The 25,852-nt window shown below is 55.0% G+C and overlaps 1 protein-coding gene across 2 annotated transcripts in view; it reads left to right on the forward strand.

Moving 5' to 3' along the window:
• Positions 1-25,852, forward strand: part of Rims4 (regulating synaptic membrane exocytosis 4) — a 54,114-nt gene that overhangs the window by 10,129 nt on the left and 18,133 nt on the right. For both annotated transcript variants that reach the window (XM_040274150.2, XM_005325293.4), the window contains exon 2: positions 25,091-25,229. In XM_040274150.2, the coding sequence (XP_040130084.2) occupies positions 25,091-25,229 (139 nt within the window). The remainder of the gene's footprint in view (positions 1-25,090; positions 25,230-25,852) is intronic.

Below are 25,852 nucleotides of genomic sequence, written 5' to 3' on the forward strand. Positions count from 1 at the left end.
TGAAAGGGATACAGAGGATGGGGAACTTTTCCCTCCAGCCTCCGCCGTCGTGGCCTGAGCCATGGGTGTTGTTCAATGGTAGACTGTGGAGCCAAGCACAGTAACACGTGTGATCCCAGCAACTCAAGAGGCTGAGGCAGGAGGACTGCAAGTTTGAGACCAGCTTTAGCAGCTTAGCAAGACCCTGCCTTGAAATAAAATAGAAGAGCTGGGGTTGTGTTTAGGCTGTAGAGTGCTTACCTCACACACACGAGGCCCTGGGTGCGATACGGTGGAAAGGCTCTCAAGTAAGACCTGTGAGTGACAGGGACACAGGACGCGGAAGGGGAAGTAGCAGCCACACAGACATTCTGCTGCAGTCCAGCTGCAGCCTGTTCTCTGGGCCTTTCTTGGTGGGGGGGGGTAACTCAGTGTTGACCAGCTTCCTGTATCAGGGAGTCCCCCAGGTTGGGGACGCCTTGGGGCAAGCCACTGACAGCTAGGGTAGTCCTATAAAGTCCTATAAGGACAGGGCAGCCCTGAGCTGATGCCTGCAGGTGACCCTCAGCAGCTGTGGGATGGGATCTGGCTGGTGAACCGATGAGGTCCAGCCACTCCCTGTCTGGAAACCTCTGGTTGCCCAGTGTGCCGTGCTGCCCAGCCCTCATTGTAGGTCCCCCTCTTAGTCCCATGAGATGGGCATGGTGACGGCTGGGGAGGCAGGATGGGAGGGCCAGGCTCTAGCTGTCCTCCTGTCTTGGCCAGGGTCACCTGGCTAGTGAGGGCTGGGGAAGTGCCAGCCCAGGCTGGGCTCTGGACTGCGGTCCTCCCAGCATCCTGTACTCAAGTCCGCATTCTTCACGACATGGTGTGTATTTGGTGCTTCTTAGTGGGTTCTTTCCAAGTGCCCCTTTAAAGGGTCTGTCCTGGCCCCGTGTAGTGGTGCATGCCTGTAATCCCAGCACTCGGGAATTTGAGGCAAGAGGATCATAAGTTCAAAATCAGCCTCAGCAGTTTGGCAAGGCCCTAAGCAACTTAGCGAGGTCCTGACTCAAGATAAAACATGGCATTTACAGGTAAATGGACGGAGCTGGAGAATATAATGCTAAGTGAGAGTAGCCAGTCCCCCAAAACCAAATGCCGAATGATTTCTCTAATTTAAGGGTGTTTCAGGGGCGGGGGAGATGGGAGGATTAAATGAGCAGAGGGGAAGAGGGAGGGGGAGGAAGGAAGGGCCATAGGGTAGGAAAGACCATGGAATGCGATGGTCATCGTCCATGTGTGAAGACACGAAGGAGGTGACTCTACTTTGTGTACAACCAGAGACATGAAAAATTGTGCTCTATATGTGTAATATGAGTGTAATGCATTCTGTAGTCACATATAACAAATTAAAATAAAAAAATTTTAAAAGTGAGATGCTATAAAATGAGAAAAAAAGGGGGGCTAGGGATGTGGCTCAGTGGTTAAGCACCCCTGGGTTCAATCCCATGTGTGCACACAGACACACACACACACACACACACACACACACACACACACACACACACACTAATGGTGTCTGTCCTGGCTTCTGCCTAACCCTAGCAGACCTAGAGCCCTCTGTCTGGCAGCATTTTTAGCTGTGTGATCTCATTGATCCTCAGGAACAGTGGCCATATCTGGAGAGGTGGGCAGGAGTCCCACAGGCTGCCTGAGGCCATGTGACAGCATCAGCGTAGCTGATGTGTCATGCCCTGAACCCTGCATTTGTCATAAGAAAACCTGGATCTGAGATCCCATTTCTGCCGGTTAGCAGGTTGGGTGGCCCTGGGCAAGTCATGGTCCTCCCTCTTTGAACCTTGTTTCCTCTCTGGGTGAATAAATCTGCAGTCATGAGGGGGAGCAACCTGCAGGTGTGTTAAAGAGTCTGCACAGCAAGACTGCGGCAAGGCTCCGCTTAGGGGGCGGGTGGCGGAGTCCAGCCAAAGCTGGCCTCTGCCTCTGCCGAGGAGGCCGGCCTGTGCGAGTCACAGTGACACTGGCCCTGCTGTCTGTGGTTGGGTTCCCCCAGAAGCAGATCGAGAAACAGGATTCAGGCGCAACTATTAGCTCCAACCACTAGAACTGCCATTTTTGTAAGTCAGAACAGTTGAGTAGCAATTTTACAAGGTTTTCATGGTCCACAGAGGTGGTGGGTGAAACCCCCGAGGGGAGTGGGCACACCAGGCAGGGGACAAAGCCAGGTTACCTCTGGGTGAGGGCAGCTGGGAATGAGGCTTCTGAAGACTTCAGGAGACTGGAGAAGAGGGCTCTGCAAACTCCTGTGAAGGCCAGACAGCAGATATTTCTGTCTTTGCAGACCATACGGTCCCCGTTGCAACTGCTCAATCTCACAGTTGTAGTGAGAAAGCAGCCACAGACGGTATGTAAATGAAGGGCGAGGCCATGTCCTAATAAAACTTTATTTACAAGAGCAGCAGCAAGAGGGATTCGGCACAGGGGCCGTCGGGCCATCGTTTGCAGACGCCTGGGGTAGAGCGTGCACCTCGGCTGTCCCACCAGGGGATGAGGGGCAGGGGGTTTATGCGCCAGCTTCCACCTGATGGTGAGGGCTGCGGGGGTGGAAGCCCTCACCAGCCAGAGGAGGCTGGGCCAGGTGGGGGTGAGGAAGGGGATAGACAGCAAGACCCTCTCCAGCTCTGACCGTGGCCTGCTGGCCTCGGGGGAGTGTATTGGCAAGAAGGTGGCAGGGTGGACAGGGAAACCGGGGTGGCACAGGCCAGATATTCAGCTTCCTGTTCCAGCCTTTGCAAGCATGCATTATTTCCAGGCCAAGCCCAGCTTCTCCGTGGCCCATGGTCTCGTGTGAGTTTTCCACCTCTGGCCTCCGCTTGGGCCTTTCCCTCTGCTGGGACATCCTACCCCTCTTCCAGGGGTCCCAGCCGCCTCTCCAGGAAGCACCCCTTCTTCTCTTGGGCATTCCGGTGGTGCTTTGCTCTTCCTCTAGCACTGGCACCACGGGCTTCTGTCACTTTCTCTTGCCGTGAGCTGCCCCGGGTGAGAGGCAGCACCATCCTGTCCTCACCCCACCCAAGGGCAGAGCTGAGTCCCTGACTCCTGCTCCCCTCCAGTGGGTGCCGATGACCAGGCCCCCTGGTGACCTGAGGCCAGCCCCGTCTTGGCCCTCGTGGTGTCTGCAGCCTGTGGGGGAAGGTTAGACACCCAACACCAATGACTGATGATCTCATCACTCCTGGGACAGGTGCAGGGGACCGCAGAGGCTCAGGAGGGAGACCTGACCTCTGTGTGGGGGTCTTGGCAGCAGGGCTGGGACCTGAGGTGGGGGAGGCTGTGGCTGGGGCTGCCATGCTGCCAGCACAGCCTGGGAGTCAGGGAGCGAGGCTGAAGCCGGGTTCTCCTGGATGGTGCGGCTCTCCTCCCTCCTGTCTGTCTACACCTCTAGCGCTCACAGGTGGACCTACTGACTAGGGCTGCTTCTGTGCGTAAGAATCATGGGTGACTTTTTGCTTTCTAGTTGTTTTCCACATTTTCTGCCGTGGGCCTGTCTTGGTAAGAGTGCAGGCCCGGTGAGACCACACTCCCACGACAGTTTTATAACTACATTTTTTTTTGCCGTTCACGGGTGATGCTGTTTCTCTCTGTAAAGGAAGAGTCGTGGCAATTAACCCTGTTCACGTGGTTCCCATCATGTTCGGATGCTTCACCTCTCTTAACTCATTCCAGCCCCAGGACTGCCCCAGGCAGGTTCTATCACTATTCCAATTGTACAGATGGGGAAACTGAGGCACAGAGAGGCTAAGTAAGCTGCCTGAAATCACATAGTAGGGGTCAGAGCCAAGATTCCAATCTGCCTGAGTGGCTGTACAGTCTGAGCTCAACCACTGGGCCCTGCTGTCCACCTCACAGGGTAAGGATGAGGGGACATCTGGGCAGCCCTTATCCCGGTGCCTGGCAGGTAGTTAGTGCTCAATAAACATTAGCTCTTGTTATTATTAGCAGTTGTGCAAAGGCCCTGAGGTGGGAAAGGGACATGCCTTTTGAGAGTCCTGGGAAAGGAGTGTGTGGTTGGTGAGGTCACAGGGCTGGGTCTCACTAGGTCTTTCAAGTCAAGGATCTCGCACTTGAGCAGGACGATCGCAGGCCCTGTTGGGTTTTTACAGGGAAGAGACAGCCTCAGATTTGGGGTTTGCAAGTCTTTAAAGTCCTCCGTGGCTGCAGGGGGGAGGGAAGGCTCCAGAAGCCCAGGACGGCTCCTCTTGGGTACAGCAGCTCTTCTCAGACCTGACGGCGGCAGCCTGGGGTCCTCAGGCTTCTAGGCTGGCTGTATGGGCCAGAGCACCAGAGACAAGTCAGGAGTGTGTCACCAGGTTGGTCTGGGGACGCTGGGCGGCTGGGAAGTGCCGGCTGGAAGGCAGGAACAAATTACTCTCCTGGAGATGAGGCCGGGCCAGTTCCTGCCGCGTTACATTATTAAATTTGTAATCTTCATTCTAATACTTTCCAGCAGTGAATAAGAACCAAATTTAAAATGCCGGCTTTACATTTCTGGAATGGAGCTCTTTGTCAAGAACTCTTGAAACCCATAATTTCTCTCCAGAGGTGAATGTCTCAGTCTTTAAAAAAAAAAAAAGAATAAATAAATAAAATAAAAAAATAAAGGAAAACCACTCTTTAGTTAAGGGTTAGGATGGAAGGGTTTGACCCCGACGGTATGCCTCAAGCCCTGGAAAAGGCTCAGAGTGGCCCCCGCCCTGCGGATGCCTCTGGCTGCCCCGGAAACTGAGACTCCTGAGTCTGGGCCTGGCTGGGGAAGAAAGCATGCTTCATGCCCACCTCACCCTCAAGCCCTGGCACATCTGTAGAGATTGGGTCACATGCTCTGGAAGAACCGACCTGTGTTGACCTTGTGAACCTCCCCGTGACCTGGCTGGTGAATGGCCGAGCCGGCTGTTGGTGGAACCCGTGCCACCTGGCTCCTGTCTCTCCACCTGGGCAGGATGGGCCCCGATTCAGGTCACCAGCATCCGAGGGCTGCTCTCTGGCCCTCTTCCAGCCAGATCCGTCCTTGCCAGGGGGCAGTGAGGACCCTGAGCCGGGAAGGGGTCTCACCTCCCTAGACTCCCGCTAGGCCGTGGTCAGGTGTGGAGGCCCGGGCCTTCTTTGCCCAAATGGCCCTGAGCCAGCTTCCCGCGTCTGGTCACACCCTCCTTGGTCTAGTGGGCTCTGTCCATTGCTGGTGTCATGGAGGTGGCCTTGAGGGTGGAGGTCAGAAGAGCACGTGAGTGCAGATTGGCCCCTTGCTGTGCTGTCCAGGGGGAGGGGAGGGGTGGGCTCTCCCTCCTCACTCCATGTTCCGCCACGGACTCCGATGATTCTAAATATGAGCCTGTCCGGGCCTTCAAGGTCATTATGAAGGCATGTTTCTCAGAATAGAAGGACAGAACATATTTTATTCAATAGCCCTGATTTATAACTTTTAAATATCTAGAATAAGCATGAGATCCTCATTTAGACTCTTGCCTGGGGCCCCAGCATGGGAAGGGAGGGCCTTTGCATCACCTTGAACTGAGAGCCGGCCAGCCCAGGGATGGCTTGGCCCCACACGGAGGCCTGTGGCTTAGAAGTCAGAGGAAGGCACCTCTTCCCCCGCCCACCCAGCACAGTGGTGGCTTGAAGAGTGGCACTGTCTGTGGGACGTTGAACTGGGACTCTCCCCCCTCTGCAGGTGGCAGTTTGGCCTGGGGATGGCTGCGTTTCTGCCTGATAGTTCACAGAACCAGCAGGAGCCCTGGTGAGACCCAAAGGGAAGGTGTGGGCTCTCTGGGCTCTCAAGCTGATGGTTAGGCATTTTTCCTGTTTAATAATCGCCCTCATCACACTAGAGGCGTCGCTTGTGTTTCCTTTATGCCCAGTGCTCTGAGCTTTTCACCCGGGTTGTGCGGTGGCGATGTCAGACTGTGGGGGGAGCACATCAGTGTACCCACTGCATAGATGAAGAATCAGGCTCCAAGAAGTCGGGTCTGCCTCTGGCCCAGGGCCGGGTAGAGTATGGCACTTGAGTCCGTCAGCCCAGCCACGGCTCTGCACGGCCCTTTGTCATTTTTAGAAGCATCCCTTATGCAGTCAGCAAGCGTTTTCCACCTTCTCCAGTGTGTTGGGTACTGAGGGTGCAGGGCCACGTAGGACCAGGCCCCCTGACCCAGGAGCAAAGACAAGTGGAGCACGTAACTGGGGGACCCATTGAGGAGGGAGTGTCAAGTACCACCAAGGTGCTTAGGTCACTGGAGGTCCTGTGAGGTCAGGGGGAGCTTGTTCATGTCTCCTGTGGGCAAAGTTGGTGCATGAGGAAGTGGGCACCAGGAGGTAGTGGGCACTGGGAAGAAGTGGGCCCGGGAAGAAGTGGGGCCCGGGAAGGGCTGGGCGGGTTCCTCCTGGAGGACCAGAGTTACGTCATCATCTCAGGCCTCTGCCAAGAGGGGAGGGGCTAATATCTACCCTGCTCGAGTTTTCAAAGTCAGGAAACTGAGATTCGAGGGGGGAGAGCAGGGCGGTCACACCTTTTCGGCAGGCTCCGTTGGGATGGGCCTCTGCAGCCCGTGCTCCTGCCCCTTCCCAGGGCTTTTTTCCCAGGAGGGGCAGAGTCGCCACTGAGCACTTTAACTTTTGAAAACAACGTGGTGCTTTCACCAGTTACAAGCACATGTCTGGTTCCCCCAGCTGGTAATCCCTGCTCGCGTACAGGTGTGTGCCCTGGATGCTTCGCAGAGAATTCACATGTGTCACCTTTCCTGGTCCCCAGGGCAGACCTCTGGGAAAGGTCCTGCTGCTAATCCCACTGTCCAGATGAGAAAATGAAATGATTCCCAGGGCTACCCAGCCAGCGAAGGGTTGGGTCTCACACCCGGATTCTATGCAATGGGTAGCCATGGCAGAAATTTGGGAAAACCACAGAGAAAGCACCCCAAAAGAGAATGAAGACAACTCCCATTCTGTAGTCCAGAAGTGGAATGCCGACCCCTGGACCGATTCTCCTAGGAGTGCGTGGGTGCATGTGAGCCCAGGAGACATGCTTAGGCCCCGGCAGGGCCCTGCGGTGATGCTATTTTGTAAACTGACGCTACCATTTAAAAATCACCTTAAAAAGACCTTCCCGGGCTGGTCTCCACAGGGACACTCTAGCTTCTAGGATCAGGCCTGGAACTGCAGGCGATTCAGCCGTGGTCCGCAGACGTGGCCAGGCAGCCCCGGGGACAATACAAGGCAGCGCATCTTCACAGCCTAGGATTGTTTTGTCCCTGTTTTCCTGCCCCTGTTCTTGTAAAATAAATAGATAAATGAATGAATAAAATTTAAAACACACAGACCTCCCCAGGATGTATTCCATGCCTGGCCCTGCATCTCAATGCAGGAAGCAGAAGGCTTGTGAGCTATAAATAGCACCAGCCCCTTCTGCACCGTGGCAGAGCGTTTGTAGGTTCTGTCTCCTCCCAACCTGGTGACCTGGATTACTTCCTTCCTGCGGTCGCTGCTTTCCTTGTGGCCTCCTCTGTCCATCCTTCCCAGAGCAGAGCACGTCCTTCTCTGCGAGGAGTTAGCGAGCACCTACCCTGGGCGAGGCCCCATCTCACAGCGTGCCCCGGGGGGATGCACATGGGCACAGATGTCCACGGGGGAGGATCTTCCCAGGTATGGAAGTGCACAGAGGGCTCCCCAGCTCTGCAGGTCAGGGAGGACTTCTAGGGGGAGCGGAGGAAGGAGCCCAGGGAGGAGGTGGCCCAGGAGGAGTCTGGGTTCATTGTCATGCTACGCAGGGCCTGGCCAGAGCCAGCCCTTGCTGCTGTTGAGCAGGTGGCATGTTACTTGAGAGCACGTCCAGAGTTCCAGCGGTGGCTCCCGAGACTTCTGGAATCCAGGGTCTCTGCTGAGGAAGAGATGTCCCAACCTGCTCTGTGCAGAAATTTCTGTCTGGAATCTGGGTCCCGAGCCCCACCCAGATCACTTCATTAAAAAATCTCCAGTGGAGGGGCTGAGGACATAGCTCAGTGGTAAAGCACCTGCCTAGGATGCATGAGGCCCTGAGTTCCGTTCTCATCGCTGCAGAAGAAATAAACAATAACAATAAAAATTATACACACACACACACACACACACACACACACACACACATAAAAATCTCTAGGGGAGCCTGGAAATCTTTCTTCACATGCTCCCAGCTGGGATTCAGGGTGCCTATCCAGTCTCCATCTGGGGACCACACCTCCGTCTCCATTCCCATCTCCCTTGAACAGAGGAGGGGGCTCATCCTCCTTCCTTCACCAGGCAGCAGGCTGCAGATAGTCCCTCCCCTGTGCCAGAGTCACCGTCAGTGTTAGTCCTAACAGAGTGAGGATGTCAATAACCCATACTTGTACTCCTCCCTGTTGCCCATAGAGTATTTAATCCGGGAGGCAGAAGGTACACATTTTAAATTCAGACAGAACCTGGGCTTAAGCCTCCCGCCCTCTCTTTATCCTCCCCTATCTGTTCTTAAGTGGCCTAACCTCTGTGCGTCTTGTGTCCCCAGGTGGTCGATGGAGATGGTGATGGTTCTCACCTTTCAGGTTGTGGGAGGGATTAAGTGACTGGGAGATGTTCCCAGTGCAGTAATTTATGGTTGTGAACCCTGTGGCTCTTCTGTGGGGCGTCTGCCTGGTAAATTCAACATTCAGGAGGTTTTTATTGAGTGTTAATACACTCCCAGCCCCACTCCAGATGGTGGGCCTATAGGGAAAAGTTCTCACTCAGCGACAGTTTTTAGGAGCCTTTGATTTTTACAATGCAGATGGGGCAGATAGCGAGCTTTTACTGGTAAGAAGATAAAGGTCAGAAAATTGGCAGGATGGGAAGGGTGTTTAGTCCACTCCCACCTTCAGCAGATTTTTGTAAGAGTGAGTATGAAAAGGGAGGAAGGGGGGAAGGCAGGAAGGGGGGAAGACAGGAAGGGGCAGACCCTCTGCCACCATGGTTCCCTCTGGGCCAGGCAGTTTAGGGACAACATGGTGGAGACACCAGAGAAAGGCGTCACCAAGGAGCACAGGTGACCTGGCTCTTCAGCCAGCTCTCCAGGGCTGGGTTGCAGACCCCGTGCAGCCTGACCTTCCCCTCTGCCCCCTCATCTGCAGATGCAGCCAACACCTGGTCCACTGTCCACATCCCCACGCCACCTTGAGTCACGGCCCCGCTGGAATTGTGGGGCCCAAGGCTGGCCCTGGGTGCTGTGAATGCCCCCAGCATGTGGCCTTCTTTCTAGCTAAGGGAATGGGGTGTTTGCCCACCGTGTTCTTTCTCCCAGGGGAACGGGCTGTGTGGCCTTCTCTCCTGCCCCTGGGTGAAAGAACTTGTCCCTGATAAAGCAACCTCCGTCATCAGCAAGGAAGTGAGGAAACTGTCATAGCTAGAGTCCCTGTAGTCACACAGAGGGGTGTGTGTGGCTGGAGAGGTGGGTCTCTCCCGGTCGGGTACATAGACTTACGTCTTGTACAGGAGAGAAGGTCGGGGACCACTGGGGCCCTTCTCCGAGCTCTGTCCCTGGCATGACCTCGGCTTCCTGTTCCGTCTCCTCTTTGTGCTGCACTTCATCTATCAGCTGGAATCGAATTCCAGTGGCCCCCGACAGTGGAAAAACCCAAGGTTGGGAGTCACGAGACCACGGTGTAGGCCAGCGCTGTCCATCAGAGATGTCTGTGGTGACGGGGGCGTTCTGTGTTTGTGGTCCCCACAGTGGCCACGCCGTTCAGCACTGGAAGTGTTGCTAGTGCAGTAGCGCCTTATTCTGGAAAAGTTTGATGAGCATCAGTGGCCACATGTGGCCTGCAGCGGCCATATTGGGCGATGTAGCTGTAGGCCCAGCTCTGCAGACACCGAGCTGTGACACCTGAGGCCGGTGTCTTCTCTCCCTGGGCAGGTGAAGGATGCCAGTAAGAGAAACCAGAAGAGAGCCAGCGAGGACAGAGACTGGGTCTGGGGTCGATTTCTGCTCTGCCAAATCCCACGGTCAAGCCACTCAACCTTTCTCTGCCTCCGGCTCCTGATTTATAAAGGGGACTGATCATCAGTGATGTGTAGGTGAAGTCCATGTCTGGAACCAGTTTTCACTGGTGTTGTGGATGCCCGTGTTCACCTCTTTGGAAAACTCTGACAATGTTTCTGCTGCAAATGATGATAAAATGCTTATTTTCAGGGCTGGAGTTCACCACTTTGAACTTCATGTAACCATGTAACAGTTGTTCCACTGAACACCTGTCCTTTTCCACCCCTGGGGAAAGCCAGCTCTCAACAGATTTTCAGGGGAATCCGAAAGTTTAAGAGCTCTGGAACCGGAAGTCACCGCCATGTGGAGGGACTGGGTGAGCTCAGGGAGACAGAGGACTGCGACCCGGACTGCCAGGATCCCAGCCCGGCCACCTCCCGGCTGCGTGAACCTGGTGGATGTGCAGCCTTCCTATCTGTGAGATGGGGACAGTGAGAGACCGATGGCCTGGGTCGTGGGATTAAGTAAATGACGCACGTTACTCATGTGGCGAGGCACTGTGGCGCTTCTGTCAGCGTGGCCACCATCTTTATCAGCGCCGCCCTCCTCCTCGCCCTGGTTCCGTCCACTGTGTGGCAGGCCTGTGCTGGGGGTGAGTGTCTCCCAAGGTCCCCTCCCCTGCCTGCCCTCCAGCCTCCCCTCCTAGGCCCCCTGTTCTGCTCAGCCACTCGCCTCCCAGTTGCTCATAGAACTTACCAGACGTAGTGGGCGGGGCCCTTGCCTTCCTTGCCCTGTGTTGGCATCGCGCCCTTCCGCCCCCACTATGGGCTCCTTCCAGGGCTCACTGTGGCGAGGTCTCCCTGGCCGCTCTGTCCCCTCCTTCTGACCCCTGCATTTCGTGTGTCCTAGTCATATTTGGTGTTGGCCTGCCTCTCCTAGAGGAGCCCCTGGGCGAGTTCCCGGCCTAGAACATCAGGCTTGATGTCATAGGAAGTGCCCAGCGAGGGCGGGAGCAGCGCCCAGCCCACCTGAGGAAGGCCCCGGGGGGCTCTCAGACCCCCAGATGTCCGCTTGCTCAGGTTTTCCATAGGCAACATTTCCCACGCCCCCTCTGTGCCGGGAAGGTCCCTAGGTCCTGGGGATAGACGGCGAACACCTGTGTCCCCGTCCTTGCCCGTGGGCAAGGGGGACCATGGCCTAGTTCCCTTCCAAGCACTGTGCTGCCGTCCAGTCTGCTGCCTGCCATCCCAGACAGGAAGCTCAGTGGACAGGGCCTCACCTGTGTGCCCCGGGACGATGGCCGGCACATACACGTGGCCCCTGAGCTTGAAGGAGCATACACAGCAGGCAGCGGGTGCACCAGCAGGAGAGTCTGGAGGTACCAAGGAGGGTGGCTGCGGGGAAGCACGGGACAGAGCCGTGGGGAGTCACACCAGAGGAGAGGACCCTTGTGCCCCTGGCCTCTCACCTGGCCAGCCGCGAGCAGCTTAGGAAGGACGGGAGGCTGGTCGCTTCCCCTCCCTTGGGAGGCGGTGGCCCTTCTCTGCTTCAGCTTCTGCCTGAGCTTCTGTCCTTGAAGTTAAAAATAGCCAAGGATGGGAGTGCAAGGACACCCTGTCCTCTGCCACCAAGCAAGGATCCTGCCACCTCTCCTCCAAGGGGCTGCGGGGCCTGAGTTTGAGAATGCAGCGGCTTAAAGAACCCGCCCTTCCCGCCCCCTGAGACAAGCGTCACCCTCTTTCCTCCGTCTGGCCTGACTCTAAAGGAGCTGGAGATGTCACAGCTGGAAGGCTTTCTGGGGTAGGCAGACATCTGGCAGGAAGCCCCATCCTTCTCCAGGCCTGGGACCTTGGCAGGCATCACCAATCAATCATGACACCCTGTCCCAGGACCGTAGCAGGCGTCACCAATCAATCATGACACCCTTTTCTGCCAAGTCGACACAGTCTAAGAATTCTTAACACAGGATATTTCAGGCAACAGCTACCAGAGTTGGCAAAAAAAGAGAGGAAAGCTATTTATCTTCTCCAATCTAGACCATTCCCTTCATGGTGGGGAAACTAGAGCTCAGCGTCTTATGTCACAGTGGAAGTCAGTAATGGAGCTGGGACCAGACCCAGGGGTTCCGAGTCCTGTGCGGCCCCCTCCCCTCGTTGCACCCTCTTTTCCACCAGAACCGAGGCTCAGGGTGTGGAAGAGTGGCTTTCAACTCATGGACCGCAAACCCCGGGTTTTCTGCGACATATTGTGTGTATGTGCCGCAGGTTCTTTTCTAAGGAGAGGAATAGCTTCAGCAGCTCTCTAGAGGCTCCCTGCATGGCCAAGGAAGATGAAGAAATCAGCAAAGAGTGAGCCTTCTACTCAGTATGGAGGCCACAGACCGCAGCCTTGGCCTCACCTACCCGCTGCCGGAAGGGCAGCTGCTCAGGCCCCACCCAGACCTGGAGAATCAGAATCTGCATTTCAGCATGATTCCTGGGGGCTGCATTTGAGAGGCACAGGGCTGGAACTCACCCAGCCTCCGTTTCTGTATGGAGTACCGGGGAGGCCAGGCACCTTCCCAGTCGATGCGGTAGGCATGGGCCCTGCCCTCATTGCCCTCATTGAGAGAGCCAAGATGGGGCCCAGCTGTTCTGCAGCTGTGCTAGGACCAGGTCAGGGCAGGTACTTGTTTGCATGGAAGATAAAAGATGGTGCATCCTATCCAAGGAGTAGGAGACCCCAGCCCGGATCAGGCAGGCATGTGGAAGTTGGCCCCATGAGCTGTTGTTCTGCGGAGTAGTTCGGAGAGGTACTGGTTTGGGGATGTGGAAGAACTGAGGGGTCCACAGGGAAGGTGCTGCCTAAGGCCAGCATGACCCGCAGCCTCGGGTGGGGCGGGTTTACTCTGGTGAGTGCTGCAGCCAACAGGCCTTAACCCATCCCCACTGATCCCCGTCTCCAGGGTCTGGCAGGCTGTAGGGAAGCTGGCCCTGTGTCAGCTGAGGAAGGTGGCAGTGGGGAGCCTGAGGCACAGACAGATAGAAGGCTTGCCCTGTGGGGTTGGGAGAAATGCATCCAGTCCCTCCCAGCCCACCCCCTGCCCCACATCCGCAGTTCCTATGTGCTTCATTGCTGGTCTCTTGCTGGGCTGCTGCCTCCCTGCCCCTCCCGTGGAAGGAGCCTCCTCCCACACCCCACAGTACTTCTTCCTGACCTTCAGGGTCTGTGTAGTGTAGGAGTTCGGACCCAGGTAGGGAGATGAGCTGAGTTTGGAATATATATAATATAAAAGCTTTATGGAGACATCCTCCACATATCCTACACCTAATACAAGTGCACAATTCACTGAGCTTTAGCATATTCCAAGTTGGGCAATCACCGTCTCAATCAATGGCAGAACATTTTTGCCACCCATTAGCAGTCACTTCCTGTTTCCCCTCACTTACGTCCCTGCCAATCACCAGTCTTCTTTCTATCAGTACACATTTGCCTGTGATGGACATTTCATATAAATAGTTACAGAGCCAGGCGCAGTGGCACACACCTGTAATCCCAGTGGCTCCGGAGGCTGAGGCAGGAGGATCGTGAGTTCAAAGCCAGCCTCAGCAATCGTGAAGCACTAAGCACCTCAGTGAGACCCTGTCCCTAAATAAAATACAAAATAGGGCTGGAGATGTGACTCAGTGGTTGAGTGCCCCTGAGTTCAATTCCCGGTACCCACCCCAAAATAGAGTTATAGAAGGTTTTTGCAGCTAGCTTCTTTCCCTTGGTGTAATGTGGCCAAGGCTCATCTCTGCTGTAGCATGCATCACTACTTCATTCCTTTCATGATTGAGTAATATTCCATGGTATGTGTACACCACATTTGTTCATGTATTCACCTGTCAATGGACATTTGAGCTGTTTCCACCTTTTGACTATTGTGCCTACCGCTATCATGAACATTTGGGTTCAGCTCTGATGGCATCCTTTGCCATTCTGTCTTTGCCACTTAATTGCTGTGGACTCCTTGACAAACCACTTCAGCTCTCAGAACCTCAGTTTTCTGAGAGTTTCTGGGAATTGGAGACGTGAATGCCTCTGAGTATTGTTGATAATAGTAGCTGTACTCTACTGAGTGCTCTTACCTTCTTGTGACAGGCACTGTACATCTGTTGTCATTGAATTCGGCCCCACAGGGGCATGGGAGGGTTAATTTCATAGTGAGGGTGTATCTGTGCTAAAACAGGCCCACATGCCGCCTGATAATAAGAAATCACCTGCGATGGAAGGGTTCTCTTTCCAACCTCCCCACCTCCCCTGTACCTTTGGCATTTTCATGTTATTAGAGCCATATTTCCTTTTAAACATTTTTTTAATTGAAGTGTATATATAGACAAAAGTACAGTGCTACAAGAGCTCGCCCAAGTTTCATCTTCCCTGTTTCCTCTCCACCATGGGAATAACGTGTCCCAGTAGGACTCGCTCCTTCACCCTCGGTGCCAGAAGAATTCACGGGGCACGGCCATGGCTAACTCATAAAGGATGTTTAATATGAGCAAGAAATAAACCTTTGTCCTGTAAACCACTGAAGTTTGGGGTCACTTGTTACCGCAGCATAACCCGGTGAGAGCTGACTATTACAATTTAATCCTTATGAGTGTAAGTGATGGGTTATGTTATTTCTAATTTATAAGGAAACTGGGGCTCAGATAGGTTCAGTAACTTTCTTGAATTGGCTCAGAGAGTGGCAGAGTGATGCTTCAAGTCCCATACCCCGTTACTCAGGCATCAGAGCCCGTGCTCTTAAGAAGACGGAAGTACGTGGGCTGTCTGGTGACGGGTGAGTAATCCCGTGTAGACGGGACACCTGGTAGGTGCATGGCATCAGACTTGTACTACAGGTTTGGGGCGAACCCTGGAAGTCTTGAGTGCTGTGTGATGTGAGGCCTCGGGTGCCAGGTGGGGCTGTACACTGTGTCTTTTGCCCACGGTCAGCTTCTTCCAGGGCATGTTCAGGGGCCCCAAGTCCTGGTAGGAGTGGCTTCCTGGGGACAGCAGCTGTTTGTGGTGTCCTTCCAGTGACAGCCCCAATGCCCCTTCTTTAGAAGGTCTCCACGGTGGCTGGAGCAGTGGGTGACTTGCCCCGGCAGCCCCCCACCAGATGCGTTTACTTGACAGTCAGGCGTCCCACCCTGCCTTCCATTTGTGTCCTACGGTTTGCCTTCTCTCCGCCCAGTTTCCATTTGTCCACATAACCTTCACTGTACCAGAAGGCAGCACTTGCATGTGAAAGATGATTCTATTTGCAATTAAGTATAATTCAGCATTGAAACAGTCCTCCTTCCAGCCCAGAGCCTGCCGGTACCTGCAAGACTGGATTCATTCTCGCTCTCAGCAGCCCCCATAATATTCTGCATCTCTCTCCCCCTCGTACTCTACTACTTTGTAATTATAACACCTTGGATTATAATTGCCCCTTTGCTTGTCTGCCTCTTCTGGTAGACTGAGAGTTTGAGCAGAGTCTGGGTTTAAATCACCTGTGTTGTGAGTCCCCAGCACAGGCTCTGGCACTGAATAGGCAATTAGTTTACAGAGTTGGTGGAATGAATGAAAATTACCTGTCGGTCTCGTCTCCCCTTCCCCCTCCACTACCTGTTAGCTCCTAAGGACAAAGATGGTCTTATTTGAATCCCCAGCACCAAGAAAAGAGTGGCATAAGAAATGAGCTCATAAGTGCACATTTTATTGGGGAAATAGAAGTAGTGGTTCCAGCCGGGGCAGAACCCTTTAGCGTCGCAGAACACGTTCCTACGCATTTCCCGCTGACCCTCTCTCTGCCCTCTTGAGTGTTCCGAGTCCTCCTCATGCTGCCTTTGCCTCCGAGGCCTCCACCCATTTCCTCTCTCTGTCCTTGTGACCTCTCCCTCTTCTCCAGATGGTTTTGGGAAGGGGTCTGAGGTTTCGCCCTCCCCCAGCCTAAGGGGCCAAGCACACTCTGGTGTGCCAGAGCCTAGATCTGCCCCCTCAGCCTTGCCCCCAGGCAGGCACGCCCACCGCTGGCTGTTAGCTCTCTGTTTTGAAGATGGAGACAATACACCTTCACTGGAGGTTGGGACTGAATGAAGGAACAAATGTGAGCGCCTCTCATAGGCTCTGGTTGAGCTTGTACGTGGGAGTCTGCGTCTTTATGTGGAAGGTTGATAGAGAGTGGAATTTCAGCCTCGGCAAGCGGGTGGGAAGGAATTGTGTTTTAAAAGCACGTGAGACGGAGGTGCCTCCCTGTTCTGAAATCTCCTCTGGGTGTGAGCCCCACTCCACCTCCATCAGGGCCACTTGCCACACCTGGTCAGCACCACGGACAGTCCCCATGGCCTCTGACTGTTTGGCCTTCAGAAGCAAGTGGCAGCTTCCAACATGCTGTTGATGGTCATTTGCATCTTAATTTGGGAAGTATTGAAAATGGATTGATGAGACCAGGCAGTGTGCTAGAGGTGACGGTGGGTGAGCACTTGACCTATAACCCTTAGCTAGGTTAATACTAATAGCCAGCGTTTATGCAATGGCCGCTGCGTTCCAGGCCCGTTTACTCCTTCCTCTCCTGTCCTGGGTGCTGTCTGCAGTCTGTACCTTTACTGACAGATGTTACGTTTAGAGAATACAAATGTGAGTCAGGTAGACTGGACACTAGCCGCCTTTCTGTCATCCTTCTTCCCAAAATACTTCCAGTCCCGAGCCTCACCTCTTTAGGCCACTGCCTCCTGAGGGAGGATAATCCACGTGCGACTGTACCAGTTGGCTTTGACCTCTTTATAAAGCATCCAAATGTGTGACCTCTGACCCAGCATCTTCAGTGCTAGGTTTGTGCCCAGAAGAAGTGTGCACACGCAGACACACACAAGATTGCTTTTGTCACCGCTGTTTGCAATGTCTCCATATGGAGACCACCCAAATGCTTATCAACAAGAGAATAGATGGAATTTTGGGGGATATATTTGTACCAGGGGCTACATTGAGGCCAGGAGAATGAATGAGCTGCCATGAAGCAGTCCTGGTGGAGGAGCGCACAACACCATGCTGAGGGAAATTAACTTGACGCTAAGGAACTCAGACGGATGGTCCTGTCGGCTAGGAGCAGACACAGGCAGCCAATCTGCATTCTTAGAAGTCGGAGCAGTCTCCTGAGGGAGAGAAGCAGGAAGGGGGCGCAGGGACCCTGGGACGCTGGTCATGCCATCTGCTCACCTGGGGCTGGTTCCGTAGGTGAGCGTGCTGCGTAGCCTTCATGGAGCTGGGTGCCACGACCCTCCGCTCTGCAGTCGCACACCTTCCCGGGTGTTTACGCTGTAGTTCAGCAGTTGTTTTAAAAATATCTGTCTCCGGTATAGAAGAGAATCCCGAGACGTTTGTGAGCAAGAGGATGGGTCAGAACGTTGGGGAGTGGCTGGCCTCATGGAATATTTGGAACTCTTCAGGGTAAATAGAATGTAGAGCATCCTGGGGGAGGGGGAGGGGGGAATCGGTAAGGCTGGACCTGTCAATCGGGACCAGGTCAGGAAGGCAGTGGGTTAAAGCCTTTGCAAGCCGTGGGGTACCATCAGAAGCTCTTAATCAAAGAGATGATGTGCTCAAGATTGAGGTTTAGAATCTCACACAGGCCACAGTGGCAGAAAGGACACTTTGGTGCTGGGGATGCCAGTTAGCACAGAAGAAGAAACCGGCACAGGGAGACGCAGCTGCTCAGGACTGCGCAGCTCTTGGTGACGGGGGTGGGTTGCAGCCATGGTCCAGGCCTTTGGTGTTGGGCTCCACTGCCCCCTGAAGATGTTCCAGAAACGCTGGGGAACGGCTGTTGACTGAATGCCACGGGGTGGGAGGTTAGCAGGTCGGAGACTTGAGTCCTCACAGCAGCGTGGTCAGGAACCCACCCCTCTCTTGTTCTCTACACAGTGAAGGTGTGCTCTGGATGGCTCCTGACTTCTCTGATGATGAGGGAAGGTAGACTCATAGCTCTGGGGAGAGAACAGGGAAGAGAAGCAACACAGGGTTTGTGCTTCCTCTGCCTGTCCTTGGAGGCATGGCCAGAGGCGACATGGGAACTGTAGAGGCCTGAGTGCTCACGTAAGACCTCAGCCCTTCGAAATTCAAGACCTGGGCAAGGGGGCATGGGAGGCTGAAGTCACTGGGACCAGGGAGAGGTTGAATGTGGAGGAAGAAGAGGGAAGAGGAAGTGAGGCCAGGGATTTCGGTGCTTCTGTGATCCTGGGTTCAAATAACCCAGTCACCTGAGTCTTGTGTCTGGGGGAACCTCACAGGCTGCTGTGTGGACCTGCACGCAGTTGGCCCTCGCGGAGCTGGGATAGACACTGGTCAGGGACATGGAGTGGGTTTTAAGGCTTGGCAGCCTGGATCATGGAGGCTCCCTCAGCTTCAGACTCCTCCTCTGGGAAACAAAACTGGTGATTCTCATCTTCAGTAAAACACAGAAGTGCAGAATTATGGTGGTGCTTGTCCTCTTCTTCTCCCCCATCACCCCCTGCCCAGGGTCTCTCCTGGGTCTGAATTTAGGATCTGCTTCCACACTGACCTGGGTTTCAGATCTGGGCGTCTCATCTGACGTAACTCTGGACGCGTAGCGAAGTTGCTCTGAGCCTGTTGCCTTGTTAAGTTAACAGCACTTGCCTCTCAGGGCTACGGCGAGGTTAAATCACATAGCTCATGGTGCTTGGTGCAGGGTAAATGCTAAAAATAATGGTATCTGCTCTCCTAATCTATCATCATCATCATTTTATTATCCTGCTCCCTGTGAACACTTGCTTTTGGTTGAAGGTGCATTAAGCACATTTATATTCAGGTATGATAAACAACGGAGTAAGATTCACTGGTTTTCTTTGCCAGAGAATTGGTGGCGTTCTCTGGGACACCTGCTAAAGCCAGTTCAGCTGAGCTCACTTTTAGCCAGCCCGGCAGCGTGGTGCTGTCCTCGGTGCTGAACGGTGAGGCTGGAGCTCACTGTGGACATGGCAGGGTTGACCGCATTGCCTTCCAAAGTGTAGTGGACCAGTCACTCCAACAGAGGTGAGCTGAGTGCCCCTGGGACTCAAGGAGTCTGATCAGGCACGTCTTTGGGGAAGAGATGGCATTTGAATTCTGGTAGAGCTCAGTGGCTCATTAAAAGCATGGCTTTGGAGTGAGAAGACCTGGGGTTGAAACCCAGCTCTTCCATGAGTAGCTGTATATGACCTTGATCTCCTTGATCCTCATTTTCCTTCTCTGTAAAGTGGGGTTGTAACCATCTCATGGTTGGTTGTGAGAATTAAGTGAGATGGTGGCTGTGTTCAACTCTTGGCCCAGCATCTGGCACAGTGGCTAATAGCATACTGTAATAGCTACCTGTGTTGAATCCTTAGTGTGTCCCACACAGCCCACCTAGGGTGTCCCGAGGATTAAGTGTTGTTACATCATTACGTCACCTGTGACATTCGATGCTCACTGCAGTCCTAGGAATATGGTGCTGGTGTCCCTGCTACACAGTGGGGAAACGGAGTTGTGGAGTGACTGATGAATTACAGGGTTGGCTGGCTGGTTGGTTTTGGTACCAGGGATTGAACCCAGGGGTGCTTACCCACTATGCCACATCACCAGTCCTTTTTTGGTATTTTATTTAGAGACAGGGTCTTGCAGAGTTGATTATGGCTTCGCTAAGTCTAGCTTTGAACTCACTATCCTCCTGCCTCAGCCTCCCTAGCCTCGGGGATTATAGATGTTTGCCACTGTGCCAGGCTGTCGGGTTTATTTAAAGCTAAACTCTGGAGGGTGGTTAGAATTTTGACAGAGGAGATGAGAAAGGAAAGGAAAGGAGAGAGAGAAGGAAGAAGTTTGGGATGGACCTGGAGCAGCGAGATGCTGGCCAGATGGGGGTACAGAGACCAAGGGAGACCAGAGCAGAGGGGAAGGAATCAGGTGATGCCGAGTCTTGGATGCCTCTGGGCAGTGATTGGACTTCATTTGGCAGGTGATGGGGAATCATCCTGAGGCATTTAGGTAAGATATCTTGGCCTGACTGAAAGTGTGATTTATTTATGAACTTGTCTGTATTTTACTTTCGTTTACATTTTGGAATTAATACATTTAACTATTAAAAATTCAAGTGACATAGAAGCAAACAAAAGAGAAATAAAGCCTCCTTCCCAGTGTGCTGGCTGGAGTGTCAGTTGGCACAGCTCTTTGGCAGCTTCACCTAGAGCTGAACAAATGCCCCCCTCGGACCCAGCAGTTCCTCTCCCAGGTAGTTTTCCAGGAGACTCAGGTGAGGATGTTCCCCAAAAGATGTGCATGAAAACAGCTGCAGCAGCCTTGTTCCTTGTCCTAAACTGGAGGGCGAAAAATGCAAAAACCCATCAGCCGGACAGTGGATAAAACCAGGTCCATCCTGCAGCAATGGCGAGCACCTGGCGACTCAGGCCATGTGAACGCACCTCATGTGGGACATGAACCAGAAGAAACGAGGCCAATAAAAAGAAGGCCACACTCTTTATAGGGCGTTCAAAACCAGGCATTGCAGAGTGGCGTCAGAGACCAGCAGTGACGACCCTTGGAGCCAGTTGGTGATGGGAGACAGGGTGACGCTTGGAGCCAGTTGGTGATAGGAGACAGGGTGACCCTTGGAGCCAGCTGGTGATGGGAGACGGGTGCACAGGGTCCTTGGAATCCTAGGAATGCTGTTTTTGCATGGGGTTTGCTGGTGCAGCGGGTTTGGTTTGTGCAGATGCAAGGAGCTCTACACTGAAGGTTTGGGCACTCTTCTGTATACTTAGATCTTCAAAATGACTCCACACACCTCCTCCTATGGTCTGCCTGCAGTCACTCACCATGAGCCGCTCTGCCCATATACTCCTGGATTTTTCTGTGCCTAAGATAAAGCTTGTGTGCTCTCTCTCTCGCACGCGCTCTCTCCACACACACACACACACACACATACACACACACACACACACACAGAGCTATCTATAGCTCTACAGAAATGGCACCATGTTTCACATACTGCCCTGCAACCTGCTTTTTTTGAACTGCCAGGGTGCTGGGGGAGTCGTTCCGTGTGGCTGTGACGGAGCGTTTCATGGTGGCGATGTCTTGTGTAGTTAACGGGTCCCGTGTCCACGGTGATTGATTTCAGCATTTCCCTGGTGTAGAGGATGCTGCGGGGAGCCCCTTGGTGCCTAGTGCTGTGTACTTTTGTGGCTGTTTGTGTAGAGGAACTAGTGAGAGTGGCGGGCCTAGGTCTGAGTGGAGATCTAATCTGTGGATGGCTGTGGCTGGCGGGCGGGAAGCGGGGAGGACAGGGAGGAGGCTGCTGGGAACCGTTGGTCGAAGCCTGAGGCAGGAGCTGCTTGGCCGGGAGGATGGATGGGGAGGGTGTGAGGTCTGGGAGTATTGGTGGCCCAGGCTTTGTCAGGCCCGGCACCAGATGAGAGAGGAAAGAGCCGCCGTGTTCCTGGGAGGTGGAGTCTGGTGGTGGGAAGATTGGAACTAATCAGAAGCTGACTGGGGAGTGGGCTGGTGACTGGGGAGTGGGCTGGTGGTGGGTGCAGGCTGCTATCTGGTGGGTAAGGTGACAGCCTGGGGCATAGGGCAGTCCTGGGGTTGCTGAGGGGAATGAAAGCACCCAGGGGGATCCAGAGAGGGAACCCAGGGACGGCCTGGCCAGCACCTATGTGGGGACGGGGCAGGCAGGGAAGACAGAGGTGCCCACTGTCAGGGACGTCAAAGGCGGAGGGGTCTGGAGAGACTCTGGGTCAAAGGATGAAGTCATCCGTGGCCGTTGGTCCCCCTCCCCCTGCCCCGACGTGTTGTCATTACCTTCTGCACTAGGTCTGCCGAGCTCTTGACACAGCTGTGACTAATCAGTGTGATCCTTGCGGTCGCTGCCTCCCCTCTGAACGTGAGCTCAGGAGCAGGAGCTGTGTCACCCTGGCTGCACCTGCTAGCCCAACCGACATCAGGCATCCTCGCTCCCAGAGTTCACAGGACTCACACCCCAAGCCCCTGCGGTGGTGGTGGCGGTGTGTGGTGATAAGGGTGTGTGACATCCCCTCTTGCTTACCCCTTAGCCGTCTCTGGAAGACATGCCCGCCCTTGGAGGCGGAGGGTTCTGCTGCCACACTGGGACCCACCTGTGCCAAGAGTTTTGAACGTCAACTCCTGGGGGTTCCAGCCTGTGTTAGGTGACATTTCCCCGGGCAGACCCTGTGGTGAGATTCCTGTCCCACAGGGCAGGACAGAAAGTGTGTGGGACTGACCAGAGAGAGCACGTGGATGCTGAGGTGGGCAGCCAAGTCCCTGACACAGCCCGCTGGCAGGAGGTGGAGCCTCCAGAGGCTGGAGGAGGAAGGAGAGAGCCAGGACCGGAGGGGAGCAAGCCAGGAGGAGGAAGTCAGGTTGGGCCTGGGCGGAGTGGGGCGAGGACCAGGAGAGGGGAAGGCCCCTCGGGGAGGCGGGGCCAGGGGGTGGAAAAGCCTAAGGCTGGTGAATCTGGGAGGGAGAAGAGCTGACCACACCTTCCAGCCAAGAGGGAGCAGGACTGTGCCCCGCGGGTGGGTTAGGGGCAGGGGTGGGGAAGCATTAGGACCATCACACAGGGTGACCACCAGGGCTGGGTGGGGCTCAGTGGCAGACGCTAGCCTAGCATGCCTGAGGCACAGGGTTCGATCCTCAGCACCACGTAAAAGTAAATGAACAAGTGAAATCAAGGCATCTCTCCACCTACAACTACAAAAAACATTAGAGAGAAATGTTTGAAAGAAACGACCAACAGAAGGTTGCCTAAGTTAGGTGAGTGCCGCTGGTGTGATTGGTTAGGGGGTCCCCGGGTCGGAAGGTCACAGGAGGGCATCGCAGGACAGCTGGCCAGGGCGGATGTGGGGTATGCCACAGTCTGTCTTAGTAGCGCTGCGCTACCCCGGATTGGCACCTGCTCTGCCAGGCTCTGGGGCAACGCCCTTTTTTCACCTCCACCACGAGGGGCGCCGGCCTCTGCCTGGGCCTCTGCCTGGGCCGCTGACTGCCACGCCAGGCTGCCTGTGGGCTGGGCCAGGGCTGCGGTGGGGCCTGGGGCTGTGTGAACTGCCACCAGGCCCCAGGACACCGCAGGCCCCAGGACACCGCAGACGTGAGGTGCTCTCCAGCGGGCCGCAGGGATGGGGATTCAGTGCCCACAAAGCTTGGCGCCACCCTCTTCCCCAGAGGAGAGCTGTCAGCGCTAGAGGGTGGGGATGGTGGGGGGCTCCACCCAGGGTGGGTCTGAAGGCCCAGTGGGGGGCGTTTGCCCTGCCCACGTGACTTGTGTGTGTGCGCACATGTGGACAGCACCGTGTGCCTGCCAGTCTGTTTCCGTGTGTGTGTGTGTGTGTGTGTGTGTGTGTGTGAGTGTGCACCTGCTGTACAGAGGAGCACAGAAACAGTAATGGGGGTGGGTGGGGGCGGATGCAGCTGCAAGTTCAGGAGAACCAATGGGGATGAAGGGGAACAGACAGCACCCACCTCCCCACGTGTTCAGAGACACCAGGTGACACACAGACGCCAAGTGGCAGTCTCTCTGTGTGTTTCTTCAGTAGGTGGGCAAAGATGTCTAATGCAAGTGCCTGTGTGTGTGTGTGAGTGTGTGTGTGTGTGTGTGTGTGTGTGTGTGTGTGTGTGTGTGTGTGTGGCGGGGGCACACATGTACACAGAATGGCAGACAGACCCGTGGATACACACAGACACTGTCTTTGCATGTATATTCCTGTGTGTGTGTGTGTGTGTGTGTGTGCCTTCCCGAGGACTCGGCATGTGTGTGTCTGAACAACATGACCCCGTGTGGGAGTCAGAACCCCGTGGGCACCCCTCTGGGAAACACTGGAGTGGAGAGAGGCCAGAGGAGGCCTGTGAGAGGTGTGCTGTCCTGGCAGGAGCAGGGAGGTGTAGAGCCACTGTCCCCTTGGGCAGATAGGACGATAAAGTGGTCCCACCTTACTGACTGCAGGGGTGAGGACAAGTCCCTGACCTCGTACTTTCGACCTGGGCATGCAAGTGGAAGAAAAGTAGCATCCACCACGTCAGGGACGGCAGAGGGACCAAGGTTGCCCCCAGGGGGGTGTTGGTTCATTCAGCACTTCTGAAGGAGCACCTACCACAGGCCACGCCCTCTTCCTGGCAGAGGCTTCCAACTGTGAACGAGGTGCCATGTCCTGGGGTGTGTGGGGGGTTTACCTTCTTCACAGAGGACACTGGTCAACAGCCGGCGGGGTGGTAAGTGCTAGGGTGAAAACCAAACAGGGTGTTAGGGCAGAGAGGGGCAGGCAGTGACCGGGGCTGCTGTTTCGGAGTGGCCGGTGGTGGTCAGGAAGGGCCTTTGGTAAGATGAAGTTTGATCCCAGGGGAGGAGGTGTTGGGACCAAGCACACAGTCTTCATCCTCATGATGACCCTGTTGCTCTCCCATTTTACAGGTGAGGAAATGGAGGCACAGAGAGGCTGAATGTTTGCCCAAAGTCTAACAGCCAGTGAGAAGGACACTCAGGATTTGAACCCATGCCATTTAGTTTCAGAGCCAGTGGTTTCAATCAATCCTCGGTTGGGGGTGCCTTTTGCCTCATGTGGGATATTTGGCAGGGTCTGGAGATGTTCTTGGTTGACACTTCTGCACTGGGGGCGCCACTAGCATGTACTAGGGAGAGGCCAGGAAAGCTTCTAGAAATTCCACAGTGCACAGAACAGCACCCACAGCCAAGCAGCGTGCCACCCACAATGCCAGTCATGCTGGTCTGAACCGCACAGAGCCCCTGGCAGAGTGCGACGCATAGTAAGTGCTTAAACTAGCAGTTGAAGAGGGGGAGCCGACGATGGAGAAGTTTCCACAGGGAGAGAGTCCATGGTGGAGGATTCTCCAGATCAAAGTGCAGGTAGCCCCCCCTGGGGGTGTGCTCCAGGGAGGGTGGGGGCAGGCGAGGCCAGGGTGAGCAGGAGATCGGGCTGGGCTGGGGGCAAAAGCAGGGCCGCAGCCAGCCGCCGAAACGCTAACCAGCTAACTGCCCCCCCCCCCTCTCTCTCTCTCTCTCTCTCTCTCTCTCTCTCTCTGCCGTCCTGGCCTCTCTGCGGGAAGGAGACAGCCGGAGGCTGAAGGGGGCCATCCAGAGGAGCACGGAGACAGGCCTGGCAGTGGAGATGCCCAGCCGGACGCTGCGCCAGGCCAGCCACGAGTCCATCGAGGACAGCATGAACAGCTACGGCTCGGAGGGCAAGTGAGTGTGGGCCGCGCCTGCCACAGCCACCTGGCTCTTGGTCTTCTCGGTGGGGGAAGGAGAGGCTGAGCAGTGCCCAGGGGGCTGACCAGGAGGCCAGGGTCAGTTCAGGCTGGCAGGGGCTCTGGGCTCCGGGGCGTGCCCATCTTGGGAAGGTAGGCAGCAAGCCGTGCAGCTCCCAGGGCGCAGGCTCTGGTTCCTGGTGGCCTGCTCCAGGACCTTGCAGCGGCGTGACCTTGGGGAGGTCACATCCCTGAGCAACAGCTGCCTCATCTGTAGGGTGGGGTGATGGCAGCAGCCACAGGGGATCTTAGGAGTCAGGCACTCAATGATCCAAGGAGTCCTGGGTTGGTACCTCTGAAGAGCCCAGGGCAGCTTGGCGCGTCCGTGCCCGTGTGGGTGTCGCTGAGCCAAGGCGGGAGCAGAGAGGGCATCGTCATTGTGGTCTTAAATCCTAGTGGGATTTTAAACGTGTCAAAGGTGTCTCATGCATCTCAGATCCAAGACCTGGTGCTGCCTGGCACCGGGTCAGCGTTCCCCTCCTGGGCTGCACACTGGAGTCACTGGGGAACTTGTCACAAATGCAGATGGCAGGGTCCCGCTTCTGAGTCATTGAGTTAGAA

This window comes from Ictidomys tridecemlineatus, chromosome 5, assembly GCF_052094955.1.
Source record: "Ictidomys tridecemlineatus isolate mIctTri1 chromosome 5, mIctTri1.hap1, whole genome shotgun sequence".
Lineage (NCBI taxonomy): Eukaryota > Metazoa > Chordata > Mammalia > Rodentia > Sciuridae > Ictidomys > Ictidomys tridecemlineatus.